Genomic DNA, 16,966 nt, shown 5'->3' with positions numbered 1-16,966 from the left:
CACCGAAACATGCCAAATTAGCAGAAAGTCTTAAGTATCCTTCTGTTTAAGAAATAAAATACATTTATGTGTGTTTTATGCATATACATCCATGAAAAACAAATTGATTATGTCATAACAGATGAAGCTGTCCCAGATGCACCACAACAAATACCTGAACATAAATGTATGTTGTAGGCAGGCAGCTAATTTAACAAATTAAATCTCCCCAGAGATTGTATTCACTATGCAATTTTGTGTGTTTTCTGTACTTGAAAATCCTAAAATTATCCCAAGTTATCCCTAAACTTTTATTTAGGGACAGATAAAGACTTTTAAAATATTAGTATTAATTTCTCATAGAACAAAATTTGACGCCACAAGGTTTTCAATTTCTAAATTATGTTATATATAATAACTCAACTTCTTGCAGAAACTTTTCTCTACTTGGAAAAGAACATTCCTCTACAAACTACAGTTTTAGTAACTAATAATGTGCTTTTTCCATTTGGATCCATGTGTCTTTGGGAAGTATCATTTTTAGCAGTGACAGCCATCAAAACTCAGTATCTCAATCAACTGAATTATGTAACAACTGAATTTCTGTATCACAAAGTGTTAAATCAAGATTTAAATAATGACAGCTATTCAACCATTTTTTCTCAGTATTATTAACACATAAAATAAAATTTTGCTTACAATATTTTTATTTCAAAAAAGTATTCAATATTTTGGTGGAGGTATATTGATACTGGTAAGATTAACATAAATATTGTATTCTGAAGAACCTATAAAACAATACTTAAATGCTTGCGTTTTCTATTTATGCTTGAAATGAATACCTTGTATTAAGCACCCAACCTTTCATTATGACTATGATTACACCAAACCAAGAAGGAAAGCATAGAAAAAGATAAAATTGAAAAAGTTTATTGTATTAATTTTAGATTAAACTTATGACTAGTTAATTTGCAACATTTTATTATCTTTTTCACTGGACACAATATGTTTGTGAACTCTTGGTAGAAGGGTAGGGTAAAAAGATTGCAATTGGGCAGGTAAAATTTTTCAGTTGGGCATAGGCCTTAAAATACCCCCAAAACTTTTAGGAACTCTTTTGGTTGCTGGCACAGCCTGTATCAAGTAGTCCTTATTAAATGTATAAGCTTAACAATTTTAATATGTGCATTTGAGACCGTTTTGCAAATCACTTCTTATTGACTGCTGCAGTTTCACAGGTAAAATTTTCACTGTGTTCAGATTTTTTTTTAACTTTTCAGGCTATAACCAATTTCAGCATAACTTACTTTCCCTTCTTAAAAACTGGTTTGCCCATTATACACTAAAGAAAGAGATAAAGAATCATCTCCCATAGATTTCATTATCTTTTATTCAACTTTCCTTTTTAACATACTATTGTTAAATCTTAGCAGGTAAGATTTTATCCATTTCATAACTACCATTTAAATTATAAGTTGCACTTTATCATTAAATCAGTCCTTTGGAAATTAATTTAATGTAATGTCTGCAAAAACTAAAATCCAAATTAATCAAATGATGAAGGGTTTATTTGTATAAGGAAGGTGACAATGCAGATAATCAGACAAACATTTTAACATATTTAAAATTGCTTCATTATTGAAGCAGCCTGTTTAGAGGTGCTGTTATCATGGGTTACTGGACTTCATCCTTAGCAGGGCTTTTGCTACCCCCTGACATCTATGTCCCACCTCTCTGGTAGTAATTACTATCTAAAAATTATTAAAGCTACCCAGAGTCTACCCCTTCATCAAACAGGGCTGATATCTAGCATCCCAGCTCATGTACGGTGTCCTTACGTATAGAACAATAAACGAATGCTTTGAGAAAGGCCAAGCTAATACATGTTGACAGGGGCAGTGATTCTTTATGTGGAAACCAGATTATCCACTCAATCTGTCCTTTAAATTAAAGAGTTTTCAGACCAATAAAAGTTGTTGTCTTGAGGGAGTGTCCCCAAACAGCCAACAATTGGCTTATAACAAAGAGGTCAGATGGAAAAGAAAATTATGCAGGCCCTTTCAAATAGTTAAAAGAAAGGTCTTCAAACTGAGGATTAAAGACCAACTCTGAAGACCAACTCTGAAGGAAGCCAGCCAGATTCTTGTGCTGAAGTAACCCTTACAAACTTTGTTCGGTTCACATTCCTACTTGCCTCTAACACCATCCATCCTTATCTTCAAATGCACATTGTGTGAGGAAGGAAAAACATTGTGGCATTTTGGAACAAATCACATTGTGCAAGCAGAACAACCTGATAAGAGAAATATTGTTATCAGGAAGGAGTTTTCCCCAAGGCAAGGCACATCTATTGCCTTAACACTGGGCTGACATCCAGCAAGTCTTCCAGTGTAAGCCATTCAAAGTGCAATACAAATGAAACATTCTGGAGGACTGGAATCCTTAAAAAGTAACATTGCAAGCTTAGGACACATGACTAAGCTGTGTGTTTAGGACACATGACTAAGCTATGTGTTTAAAATGTCCTTCTTTTGCATTTTCATATTTTGAGACTATGGTTGCCATTACTTGTTTTCTAGTCTTACATTTTCTTCCATAATTGGGTTATTTCAGTATCGAGGAATAGTCTTAAATTCTGAATTAGTTTGCTCTGATTAAAGTTGGAATAATTATGAATATTTCTTTTGATGTTTGATGACTAGTTTTGTCTTATGACTTGGAAATCTGAGATCAGCAGAGTGGCCTTCATTAAAACAGTGGATCACACATACACACAATACTCCTGGCATAGATAAAGCGCTTAATGGTGGAAATGTCCCTAGAAAAAAAGTTTTTCAGGAAAAATGTCACTAGAAAAAAACTATTACTCATATTGGGGATGTGGATTTTATTCTATTCCTGAATGAGCTGGAATATGCAAATATCAGTAGGCCAGTGACTTACTTCCCTAAGGTTTTACTGAGGTACAATAAATAATGTGCCATTTATATCTATGTACAAAGTCTAGTTTCTTTCTTATTAATATACAGAATAAACAAAGCAAGCCTACTATAAAAATGGCTGCAGAACCTATTCTTTATGTTATATTTTAAAGTACAGTGGTATCCATAAAAGAAATATATGTGTAAGCCACACTAAAACCCTCTGTGATCTTCTAAAAAGACAATGTCAGTGAGCTTATGGAAATGTCATTGCTGATGGTGTATTTTCAGATGGCATATGCCCACATATTTTTATCTTCTTTGCCCTAGTTTAAATTGTGCACATTATATAATGTTCGAAAGTTCTACTAAAATTGTTAAAGTAGTTTATTTCACGGTCAGTGATATTATAGTAATAACTAAAGAAATAGTAGCGACCATCTCATGAACATTCCTGATGCATGGAAGCATTTCCAGACCCTCTGATGTTTTAATCCTTCAGCAGTCCAAGGTAAGAACTAAAAACTAAAATAACAATGCTGTCAGAATACAGTCACAGAATTTTCCATACCATCTTAGCTCTGGTCCAGTGGTCTTCAAAACATGATTTCAGGCAGTGTTCCTTTTGTTTGTTTATTTACTTTAGCTATGTGGCAGGGCACATTTAGCTTATGAACAAAACTTTTTTTTTTTCCCTATGGTTCTTTTTTCCACAGTTTTTTATTTCATAGCTTGGGTTAATTTTGCACCATTTGGCTATACATTGAAATTCTTCACCTACTCTTTATTACAGAAAACTTCTTTCTTCTCATGTTCTTCTTAAAATTACAGATGACTCACTAGTACCATGGAAGAAAATATCCTTTGTGACAGGGTACTGGAAATAGAATGAAGTATTTTAGATCTGTGGTGAAAATGGATGTTTATTAATTATGGAATGTAGAAATGTATCCGTTTAAAAATGTATTCTTTCCTTTATTATTTTACGGGCCATTTATGAACACCTTATCCTCCCTTTTTATCAGCTCTTTTTAAAAAGATGCCTACTTCCTCTTCATTGGAGCTGCATGAAGAGTCATATATGAACTTGTGATTTCAAATAAATGCCTAGTCTGTTGTTGCTGCAGGAGTTTTAAATTGTTATATTGGGTAGAGAGAGTTGTTTGCTTTGTTTTTAACTGAAATCAGGGAGTTTTCTTGTAAAAGTAATTGAATGGAAAATCAGAAAAGTAGATGGTAAGTAAAAGCTTATGATTCCATAAATCGTCCTATGGACAGCCCCCCAATTAATGTATTTTTTTTGGCACATCATTAGGTCTTTTAGAATTAGCAGTCATCCAAGGCTCTCTCTTACATCCAAGGCACTATAGTTGACTTCCAAATCTTTCTCCTCCTCATCCATTATTTCTTCCTTATGCCCCGTTCTTCTTTGTCATCTCCCCATCTCTGTCTCAGAAACAATCCCAGATGATGGTGGTAGTAAAATAATGGCTAGCATTTATTAAGTACCAGCTATATTAGTAAGAAACCCTTCAACTGAGAGTGATAAAAATCTAACAAAAACTAGTTTCTGAAAACAAAGAAGCTAACTAATTAATCAATCAATAAATGTATTTGTGGGGTAAATCTCATGTTAATATCAAAGGATCCAGCACCTGAAAGAACAATGTCAGGACTCAGTTCTTTTTTATTTTTGGCTCTACTTTTTCCTATGCTGGCTGCATTCACAGGCTGGCTCTTCCCACAAGATGACAGAAATAGCCACCAGTGGCACCAAGCTAACAGCTTACAGCCTAATAACCCCAAGAAAAAGAGCTCACTTTTCTTCAAAAGCTCTAGCAGAAGTCCTGGAATTGGTTGTAGTTAGTTCACATGACCTCCTCTGAATCAATTACTGTAGCCTAGGGTATGTGATGATCTCATTGACCAGGTTAGTGCCACATGTTGACCTAAGGGGTGGTCAACATGCTAAGGGGTGGGTCGGCTCCACCCAAGTCATGTGGGCAGGCAGTGGAGAGGTGTTCTCTCAAAGGAAGAGGTGTAGACCACAGAAGAAGGCGTGCCAGGCAGGCAAAAATAATGGCTCTGTACTCTATGCACTATGTATCAGGATATTTACAGTTCTTATTTAATCCCCATGTCCTTCCCAGATAACCCTTGTCTTTATTTTAAAATAATGAAACTGAGGTGAAGTAATTTGCCTAAGATCACAAAAGCTATTAAGTAACAGACACTAGATTTAAAACAGATCTGTCAGCTTCCGTGGCCCATTGCCATGCTGCTTCTGGTTTGCAGTCTTTGCACTGATAATACCAATGGAAAAGAGAAGTCTGTTATGGAATACATATAAGCCCATCACTGCTGTTCCTGCCCTCTACTCATGCCACTTTGCAAGCTGGACTCCTCATCTCTTCAGTTGGCAGTATTTCCCAAACCTGACTTGTCACTTCACTATTTCTTCTCAATCAGGGACATCCCCTGCCTTGGTAAAAACCAAAATTCTGAGATACGGTAGGTTTGGATCAAGTTCAAAAATAATTAGACAATTATATTTCCCACCAGATAATATAGGGTGATAAATACCTTTTATTTTTTTTCCAAAGAGGACAGATTCAGGAAACTTAAATTATGTGCCTCTATAATAAGTAGTAAGAGAATAAGATGTGGTTGGGCAGGTGGGCCAGGGTTAGAAAAAAAGTACTTTGTAGTGCATATTAAAGAGTTTGAAGGTTAAGGGCAAAATGAATTCTAAGTAGGCTTTGGGTAGAGGAGTCACATGGTCCACTTTATGTTTTTAAAGATCAAGTTGGTAGTCTTTTTTAAAAAAATTTTTGTAATGTTTCCTTATTTTTGAGAGAGAGAGAGCACAAGCAGGGGAGGGGCAGAGAGAGAGGGAGACACAGAATCCGGAGCAGACTCCAGGCTCTGAGCTGTCAGCACAGAACCCATTGCGGGGTTCTAAGTCATGAACTGTGAGATCATGACCTGAGCTGAAGCCAGATGCTTAACCAACTGAGTCACCCAGGTACCCCAATCAAGTTGGGAGTCTTGATGAAGGTTTAGTCTAGATGTTTTACAATGAAGACAGAATAATAGGTGGGAGCTGAATCTATTTTGGAGGTGCCCAAGTGTCAGACAAGAAGAAGCTGATGGCATTGTTTTCTGAATATGAAATTTGGGAGGAAAGATGGAGCAACAAACTTCCAATATAAAAATTGATCTTGCTTTCAAATGCTCAAGTGTTAGTATATGTATGTATTTGAGAACCAGACAAACACACACTTTTAACCCTTTAATTCTTGTATTTATATGGCACTTTAGAATTGATTATGGGCACTCACATCTTCTCTATTCAGATGTAGAAATCAGCAGGGAACAGTTTGCTCATAGTTCTCACATAGCAAGTCTGTGATAAAACTGGACCTCAAATTAGTCCCCTCTAGTCAAAGAAAAATTGAGCATATAATAAGGTACCACAGCCATGGTATAGGCTAAAGATACGGACTGGGAAATATTTGACCCCCAGATTTTATTTGCGCCTGTGTTATAGTTTTTCTTCTCTGAGGCAGAAGCAGAGGCAGCTGTAACCTGGCTGATAAGAGCCCAGCTGGGCATCTCCTGTAGGGTCATCTCCTGCACTGGCCCCACCCCCATTATTCCATGGAGCTAAAGCCAAGGGACAAGCAATTTTACAGACTCTTTCCTGGGTACAAATTCTTCTTCTGTTTTGCATGGGCTTAAAGCAGAGATTTTTTTTAAAAAACTGACTGACTGTGAGATATTGAGCCCACAGATAGATTTTGCTAGACTCATGCAATAATGTTTATTTTGAATTAGTTTCCAAGATGTATAAACCAAGAGATTACACACACACATTCATGCATACATGCATGCATTTATAATCATGTATATTTAGGATTTCTCTTATAATATGTGGCATCACTGATTCGCACATCAAAAATTGATAGGGACCTCCCACCACCCAGCCTCAGTGGGCATTTTGGCTTGTGATCCCTGGCTTAAAGACCACATGTGTAATCAGGTGAAGGCCAGATATTGAAGCTTGGGTGGGCCACAGGCGGACAGGTGCCACAGGCTATTCTTTAAGCTGATTATCCCTAGCCTAAAGGGAAAAATAGAATAAGACCAGGAGTGAAAAAAATTTCTTTTAATGTTTACCTATTTTTGAGAGAGGGAGAGACAGAGCTTGAGAGGGGGAGGGGCGAAGAGAAGGGAAGACATGGAATCTGGAGCAGGATTCAGGCTCTGATCTGTCAGCACAGAGTCCGACTGGGGCTTGCACTCACGAACTGTGAGATCATGACCTGAGCCAAAGTTGGGCCCTTAACTTACTGAGCCACCCAGGCACCCCGAGAAAATAATTATTAAATATTACATGCTCCCTTCAGTCAGGTGGTAAACCTGTATGAAAACTTCCCCTTCCCCAGTGAGCCAGAAAAGGAGGAAAATCTTGGCCTGAATCTAGAGGTTATCACAAAATAGACAGAGAAGTAAGTAAGATCGTTTAGAACACCCACAAGAGAAAAAGAACAATTAGATGTCATGGCATTGATCCAGATGAGAAATGTTCCCAGAGCTGCACACTAATAGAAATCTCTTGACTTTCTATGAAGTTCTTTATACCCCAAACTTCTGAAACGTATCTCCTCTGCCACATAGTTCTCTTTCTAGAACCCATTCTCAAATCAGCAGCTTAGGTTGATTCCACTTCTCGCGGAAGACAGAGCCAAGGGGTGACGGCTAGTTGCAGCCCAACTTGGAATTCTTTCGCCATTTGCAGAGTCACATTTTCTTATACACAGTGATAAAGTTTCACAGTACCATTAATACAGAATTCCATTTCATTAAGAGTTACATCGGCTTTTGAGTGTATGTAAATATACATGTATATGTGTCTATGTATGTATTTGTATATATTCTTCTGTGGGAAAATATATTCAAAGTTTCAAATAATTGTTTTCCAAATATATTTTTGGAGCCCAGTATATATACAAGTTGAAATTGCTTGTTTTAAATTTTGAAGCTAACGCATAAATTCAATCAACCAATAGTGTTTTCTACATTTTCTCTTGTTCATGATCATTGCTAACCTTCCTCTGTTACTTTTGCCACTGTGTTTATTTTAAGGGCAGGCAAATGCTGTATATTTAGAGGCAGTCCTGTTATTTGGTAATTTTTTGATAATGTTTAGATAAATATGAAATTGGACCTTAAATTTGAACTATTTATTTTAAGTAACATGGCCCCTAGATTGAAAGAAAAGGTAGTGGACATCTTCAGAAAAAGAGACTGGAGGGGTGCCTGGGCGGCTCAGTCGGTTAAACATCTGACTCTTGACTTCAGCTAAGGTAATGGTCTCATAGTTCGTGGGTTCGAGCCCAGTGTCAAGCTCGGTGCTGACAGTGCAGTGCCTACTTGAGATTCTGTCTCCCTCTCTCTCTGCCCCTCCCCCTCTTGCTCTCTATCTCTCACTCAACATAAATAAAAATAATAAACTTTGAAAAGAAAAGAAAAGAAGAAAAGAAAAGAAAAGAAAAGAAAAGAAAAGAAAAGAAAAAAGAAAAGAAAAGAAAAAAGAAAAGGAGACTGGAAAAGTATGGCTTGTTAAATTCAATGTCCACCTTGGATAAAAAATTATAAACAAATCAACTATCTAAAAACTCATTGCCAAGTAGTATTCCATTGTGTATATAAACCACAATTTCTTTATCCATTCATCAGTTGATGGATATTTAGGCTCTTTCCATAATTTGGCTGTTGTTGAAAGCGCTGCTATAAACATTGGGGTACAAGTGCCCCTATGCATCAGCACTCCTGTATCCCTTGGGTAAATTCCTAGCAGTGCTATTGCTGGGTCATAGTGTAGATCCTGAGAAACTTAACAGAAGACCATGGGGGAGGGAAAGGAAAAAAAAAAAAAAAGAGAGGACGAGAGCCAAACCATAAGAGACTCTTAAAAACTGAGAATAGGGGCGCCTGGGTGTCTCAGTTGGTTAAGCAGCCGACTTCAGCTTAGGTCATGATCTCATAGTTTGTGAGTTTAAGCCCCGCATCAGGCTCTGTGCTGACAGCTCAGAACCTGGAGCCTGCTTTGGATTCTATGTCTCCCTCTCTCTCTGCCCCTTCCCTAATCATTCTCTCCCTTTCTCTCTCTCTCTCTCAAAAATAAATAAACATTAAACATTTTTTAAAAAATGAGAATGAGGGTTTATGGGGGGGGTGGGAGGTAGCTGAAAGTGGGTGATGGGCATTGAGGAGGGCACCTGTTAGGAGGAGCACTGGGTGTTGTATGGAAGCCAATTTGACAATAAATTTCATGTTAAAATAAAATAAAATAAAAACTCAGAAACAAAATCACTAGATAGTAACAAGCACAGATTCATAAATAGCAATTCCTACCAAACTGTTATAATTGTTATTATTATATATTGTTATTATAGGTCAGGGGGAAGGATTTTAACGCATGCATACAACATAATCATTGACAATTCGGGCAATTTTAAAAATTACCTGTTAACAAACACAGATTCACAGCCCTGCTATTGAAGAATCACCTGAGTTATTTACTAAAAATACACAATACTAGGCATCAGAATCTCTACTGAATTGGAATCACAACAACTTTGTGAGCTAAGTATATTTATTCCCATTTTTTCAAATGAGGCAAATGAGTCACGGAAATGAAGTAACTTGTCTAGGATCCCACTGCTGGAAGGCTATGGAGCCACACTTGAGCCAGACCCCTGACTCCAGAGTCTACACTCTTAATAACTACTTAAGTTTTAAAAAAAAAATCTACTTATATTTTCCTACTGTTACTTTCCAGATTGTCAAGCTGTTGAATAGCAGGGTGTTTGCCTGTTTTTCTTGGTTTGCCTTTAAAATCAGAATTGAGGGGCGCCTGGGTGGCTCAGTCGGTTAAGCGTCCGACTTCAGCCAGGTCACGATCTCGCGGTCTGCGAGTTCGAGCCCCGCGTCGGGCTCTGGGCTGATGGCTCAGAGCCTGGAGCCTGCTTCCGATTCTGTGTCTCCCTCTCTCTCTGCCCCTCCCCCGTTCATGCTCTGTCTCTGTCTCAAAAATAAATAAACGTTAAAAAAAAAAATTAAAAAAAAAAAAATCAGAATTGAGAGGCGCCTGGGTAGCTCAGGCGGTTAAGTCCGACTTCGGCTCAGGTCATGATCTCACAGTCCGTGGGTTCGAGCCCGGCGTTGGGCTCTGTGCTGACAGCTCAGAGCCTGGACCCTTTTTCAGATTCTGTGTCTCCCTCTTTCTCTGACCCTCCCCTGTTCATGCTCTCTCTCTGTCTCAAAAATAAATAAATGTTAAAAAAAGTTTTAAAAAATAAAATAAAATATAAAATAAAATAAAACAAAATCAGAATTGATTTTTACCTTGCTGAAGAGAGTCTGAACTAGCACTACAATGCATGGTTTACATCTAGGTCTGTGCTGCCAAATGCAGTAGACATTGCCCCAGTGTGGGTCTAGTGCTTTAAATGTGGTGAGTACAGACTTCAAAGACTTAGAATTGGTATGAAAAGAAGGATGTAAAATATCTCAAATTTTCTAATATTGGTTGCACAAAATGATAATATAATGGATATATTAGGTTAAAAATTATTAATTTCACCTGCTTATTTACTTTTTAAAAATACAGCTATCAGAATATTTAAAATCACGTATGGACTCAAATTTGTAATTCACATAATATTTCTAATGGACAGCTTTGCTCTACATAAATTATCCTTCTAGACTTTCTTCTTTTAGCTGAGATAGTTGAACATTCACTACTATATATACTTCGTGGGGTCATGACTTACATGTCTTTGTTTTCTGTGTAAACTCTAGCAAAGAGCTTTGCAAGTATTGTGCTAATTAGTTAATATACATTATTTGCACTGGAATAAACTAAGTTAATAGTTGGACCTAAAACTAGTTCCATACTACCGTCCAGGTGTTTGCAATGCTCATAATATTAACACCTTATCATATAGGGGCTCAATAAATGTTACTGAGTTTGGTAACTATATATGAAAAGCTAAGTGATAATTATGACCAGCACTAATGTATGAAGAGTTAGACTCATATAAATGTATCTTTAAAGTGATATTTCATATATAGAATTTCATTCCTGAACCAGTCAAAATGTTATGTTTTGAAATATGTTCGGAGGCACAAAATCAAATTTTCTACAGTCTTGGGTTGTAAAGAGAAGACTGTTTCAAACTAGACGCTACTTATCAGCCTTTTCTCCTCCACCACCAATTTTGAACTTTTTCTTCGGTTTTGAAGTCACTTCATGCAGTGAATGTTATCCTGAGGAGTTGTAGTAATGAAATTTTTATTGAACTAATTATATTTAAAAGATGCTAAGGTACTTTACTATAATAAGCCATATAATACATTCTTTTTAAAAATCAGTACCAAACAATACATTTAGAAATGATTAGGAGGGTAAATTTTATGTTATGTTATTATTAGTAAATGCCTTAAGAAACACTGAGTCAGAATCCTTCATTATGTTATTTATGCTATTGTGTATTGTTACTTTATTTTTTTTTGCCTGAACATTGCTAATTGCTCTCAAATATATCTAATATTTGGAATGCAATTCCATTCACGTTCATGGATCCTAAATTCTTCAGGGGCTTTGAGCTTTTCCTTCATACTAAAAAAGCACTACATGAGATGAGCAGTCAATTGGGATTAGAATTCAATGTGTCAGCTAACTCAGAAATCCCAATACAGAATTTAGCACTCCCAGTCAACAGATACTCTCCAAGGAGCTTGGCTTCCAAAAATCAATTATTGGATTGTGTCCATCTAGCTCAAGAGCGGGTCTTATGGTGGCTGTTTTTATTTCCTATTACCAATAGATGATAAGATTTATTTTAAGAATAAATGGTTAAAAATAACTTTGAAAAAAGTACTAGTTCTATTGAATGATTTTGCATTCTATAGGATTAATTTTCAAGATATTCGAATTGGGAAAGCTGAAATCACTATAAAGAAATGTAGTGTCTTAAGAATTTTAGAAAGAAATAAAATACGCACCGATTTAAGACTTTCATTCAAGTCAGATGTTTAAGATATTAACAAAATAAACCAATTCTCTTGACCAAATACCTTATGTATGATAAAATTGCAGGTAAGTATCAGGTAAAAGGTAGATGACACCATTGAATGTCCTCTCTAAAGGACTCTAACAGTCCTGTAAAAGTAACCGTTTGTCTGCATGGTGTACTTTAAAAGCTGCAACATTGGAATAATTCATTATGACAAATAACAGAAGTAGGCAATAGAGTTTAAATGGTTTATACTTTTATACTTGTATGTTGTGTTCCTGTCTTACAGACTTTTATAGTATTGAATAAAGGGAAGGCCATCTTCCGGTTCAGTGCCACCTCTGCCCTGTACATTTTAACTCCCTTCAATCCTCTTAGGAAAATAGCTATTAAGATTTTGGTACATTCATATCCTTTTGAAATGATCCATAGTAACTATGTGTGTAATCTATAAGTGCTTTGTAGCTAAATATAAAATTAGCTTGGGAAATGTCCATGTTCTGTGGCTTTTATTACTCTCATTTTGTATCTTTTGTCATATAAGCCTTATTCTTACAGTTTATTGGTCATAGATATGTCACTGAAACTTACAAAGTCTTTAACATTATATATATGCATATATACATATGCACATATATATTTATCTTTCAAATATATATTATACCTAGCCTTTAACACTTTATATACAGATATATGTATCTTCCTAAAAATACTTGTATGGATTGAGTCTTACAAATCTAATTTTAGATGGCCATATGTATCTTTACCATCTTTACCACAAAATTTGTGATTATCTAGAATTTGCAATAAGTAATGATATAATAACAGAGAAATATATTTCTAGAGCCAAGTTTAGACATACCTATTAGATAAAACATTTTAGTTTACCTTAGAATAAACCTTTAAGTATATTTTCTATGGGAGAATTTCAGGCGGCTTTGGCCAATACTTAGTTAATTCTTGAACTTTCCAAATGAAATTCATGAGGAAATATGGAAATATTGGCTGAATTTCAAATGTAAGTCATTGAATTATGACTCTGTCATGTAAAACGGATTGCTTAGTAACGACTCTGGGAGTTAATGAAAGAAGCTGAGATTATATTACCAAACGATCTTTAGGGATTTGACTTTGCAATTTCCATTGGTGTTAAAAAGGACTCCAACTAAATTTAGGTATTCATATCATTGGCAAAAACTTTATTTCTGGTTATGTCTCATTTGATGGCTTTGGTGATGATAAATGTAGAACTACTGTTGTAATTTTCATAAATGCATGATACCTGATTTTTTTAAAAAAAAGATTATAAAACTGAAAAGGCCATTTCTACTTTTAACCTGATGGCAAGAGATTCCTTAGTGGCATAAATATGCCATTTTTAATTATTAGAAGATTTGAAACAAATAATATGTTCAAGGTTCTTATGTTTATGGAGGTTACCTTATCCTAGTTTGTATTCCTAGTGCCATCATGTGGTCATTTGATGAAAACTTCCTTTTTCACTTCTGGAAAATTTTTATTTGGGCAGTTAACTGTAGTGGAAAGAATATTGGATATGAAGGCAGGAAACTTGTGTTCTAGTCCTCAGCCAAGTTATCTAATTTCCCTAGAGCTTGGGCCTTATTTCTTTGATTTCTGAAATGTAGTGATTAGACTAGTTGTTTTTTTCAAGGTCCCTTTCAGCTCTGTTATGTCTTAGTCATTTGTTTTAGCTAACACTTGGATGATATTTACTAATATATAGGCCTGTTCCAAGAACCTTCCACATTTTAACAAATTTCATCTGCACCTGAAGCCGGCCAAGTCTACACTTGATTAGCTACCTTGTATGAAAGTCACTGGAGACATAAGATTCCGTGGCAAGAGTGGCTGAGTGAATTGCCCAAGATCACTTTTATGTTGAATTTTAATTACATTCATGTCACATTAAGTCCTGGCCTTTGGGGATTTTCACTTCTACTTGTATTCAGTGCTGCTGAACTTGTTCAAACTCAGTCAAAATAGAGCAACCTGACCCAGGACCATGCTGTACTCTGACTACATGGGGTTTTTTTACACACACAAAATATATATATATATATAATATGTACTTAAGAAATTACAGTATTGCTTATATGTGCCTTCCTTAACAATTTGCTATTTTAGCCACCTGAATTAATTCAAATCAGGCTTCTCTGCCCAAAAACTGTACTACTCTACTTTGCACAGCTTTCCCACTAAACTCCTCTGGGAGGCAAATATATTGGTTCAGTAATAGTATTAAAACAATACTTCATACTTATATAAACATTATACATTATCTCAATCTATACAACACACTGTACACTATCTCACTTAATCTATAGTACTACTCTGAAGGTTGATATTATTACCTACATTTTGCAAATGACAAAACTGAAATTTGAAGAAATTAGATAATTACCCACAGTGTATTAGTCACTGTATCCTGGCTAAACTGCAGTTTAATCTTTCAATGTTTGTTTTATATAATATAATACATGAATTTGGATTTTCTTTTGCGTGTTCCTTAACAATAATCTACATTATTCAGCATGCTAATTATGTGCACTATTTTGACGAACTGTGTGTTTATGACAATGAGTAATCCTCCTGACTGGACAAAGAATGTAGAGTAAGTTCAATTTATGTTGAAACCACCTACTATGTGTATGTGTGTGTTATAAATATGACTATATAGATATGTAGACATATAGACATGTATATTTATATCTATATATAGATACAGATTTTGAAACTATGCCTCAGTGTACCTTCTAAATAAAACTGAAGAATATTTTTATTAAAGCCATCTCTAGGCACAAGTACAAAGCAGGAAGACAAATGACATTTGCTTTCAGGCCTGGTGGTGTTGTTGGATCTAATATCTGTCTTTCACCTGTATATGATGGTTATCAGAAGGCCAATATTCTCAGACACTCACCGTATTTCCTTTAGGATCTACAGTGGCCAAAGCAAATGTGATGAAAGCAATTGCAGAAGAGAGCCAATATGGTAAACCTTGACTCCAATTAAATTTCCAGATGAATTCAATGAGTTCAGAATTTACAAGGGAATGTTACACATGCCGTGAGAAGACAATGTTGATCCTCATTGGGTTTTCATTTCCATCAGGCACATCTACTTCTTGTCAGGCCTAAATCAGTTTCAAGTACTGTCATCAAAAAATTCACTGAAAAAAAAATCCCCAAATTTGGGGTTTTACAACTTGAAAATTCCATTTAAACTGAGGGTTAAACTAACTGAAGTGAAAGGGTAGTGTTTGTGGAAACTTAAAGCATTACTAACTGCACTGATGACTCTGTTCTGGGTTACCTCTATGGCAGAGAGGCTGGATTTGTGTTAATTTCTGCCAGGGCTCTTCATCCTGCCCAGGTTGTAACCTCTTTTGCTCTGTGGCTGCTGACCCTGAAAACAAAACCACGAGGGTATTCCCAAGAGCCTCTTCTCTACCTGGACACTTCCAGGTTGGAACCAATTATAAAAGAAACAGAGATCCAAACAGGATGTAATAAAATTTATATACAAAGAATTCCTAAGGTGTTGAAGTTAACATGTTAGACCCATAGGTCTTCAGTCCCACTGGTTTCTGTAATTTTGTTCTCTAACTTCTGAGTAGAAGGTTAAAACTTTGGAAACATGTACATTTCTGAATTAGCCCAACATTTTATTCTAAATTAAATTTTACCTCATAAGACCCTAGAATTATCCTATCGGATGTTAACAAAATCCTTTTTCCAAGTTAGTGAACTGTCTTATCTTCTAGAAAGGGAAAACCACAAGACTTGCTAATTTGTCAATGTTCTCTCATTCATTAAACATGATTGAAATTAGTTTTTTACTTTCTAAAGGAATATCATTTTATGCTTCTGCAATAGTATTGATTGGCTACTCCATTACATGAATGTACTGGATAATTCTCAGGAGGTTCTATTCACTTATGTCAATACCAAGACATTTCAAGCAGTAGCCACATAGACTTCATACAGCTTGTATTTCTCACTCCACTTTTAGGACCCTCAAAAAACAACCCTTCATATGGGAGGGAAGGAATTTAAATTTAGGGATATGTTTTATTTTCATGAAAATAACATCCACCTACTTAGATTCCCTTTTTTAATGTTCATCTCTTCCACTGACAGAGTGATAAGAAATTGATATGCTATAAAAGAAAATTATTGCTTTATCAAGTCTTTTTTGGATGCTTGCCTCCAGGTACACCTTCACAGGAATATATACTTTTGAATCACTTATAAAAATTATTGCAAGGGGTTTCTGTTTAGAAGATTTTACTTTCCTTCGGGACCCATGGAACTGGCTCGACTTCACTGTCATTACATTTGCGTAAGTGCCTTTTTGAATCTTCAAGGCAGAATATGGTTGGGCTTTCTATGAGTGCTTATGTTTTTAAAGACTAAGCTTGCTTTAACCGAAAAATATTTTGGTGTGATGTATACATTTAAGCTCCTGATTTTGTTTAGCACAACAGAGGTCCAAGTGACATTTCACTTGGGCACACAGCCTCTGCAGCGGTTGAAGTTACAATTTCCACATGTAAGAAATATGTCAGCAGATTTCACACATGCCACTTGTTCAACAGACACACAAGTCCCTCCCACATGCACACAATTTGAAGGCACAGGTGTATTCAGAATACATATGTGAAAATGGCTTTTAAAAATTAGAGTCAGAAACCACTCTGTTGGCTGCACAAATTTTCACTGAGCTTACCCGTGTTACGTATTCTCTCTGTCTTCTTTTATTAGTTTGGTAGAATAATATAACTATCTCTGAGCATCCAAAATTTCTGACAGATCAAACTAATAGAACAAATGAGGTCCTTAATATATTATGTATTTAATATAGTAAATTATTATTTCATCAGCAAATTGATCTTTAAGACTTATGAGCAGACACATTCTGTCTCTTCCTATTCCTCACCTGATCCCATTTCTTCTTCTC

At 35.7% G+C, this 16,966-nt stretch overlaps 1 protein-coding gene across 5 annotated transcripts in view; it reads left to right on the top strand.

The window, feature by feature from the left end:
* The window catches only part of LOC122481407 (sodium channel protein type 1 subunit alpha), a 150,571-nt gene that overhangs the window by 66,874 nt on the left and 66,731 nt on the right, over positions 1-16,966 (top strand). For all 5 annotated transcript variants that reach the window (XM_043576942.1, XM_043576945.1, XM_043576941.1 and 2 more), the window contains exons 3-5: positions 12,276-12,394; positions 14,529-14,618; positions 16,220-16,348. In XM_043576942.1, coding sequence (XP_043432877.1) covers positions 12,276-12,394; positions 14,529-14,618; positions 16,220-16,348 — 338 coding nt within the window. The remainder of the gene's footprint in view (positions 1-12,275; positions 12,395-14,528; positions 14,619-16,219; positions 16,349-16,966) is intronic.

The sequence above is a fragment of the Prionailurus bengalensis genome, chromosome C1, assembly GCF_016509475.1.
Source record: "Prionailurus bengalensis isolate Pbe53 chromosome C1, Fcat_Pben_1.1_paternal_pri, whole genome shotgun sequence".
Lineage (NCBI taxonomy): Eukaryota > Metazoa > Chordata > Mammalia > Carnivora > Felidae > Prionailurus > Prionailurus bengalensis.
The sequence above is the reverse complement of the archived record's forward strand: the minus strand, read 5'-3'. Positions and strand labels throughout refer to the sequence as shown.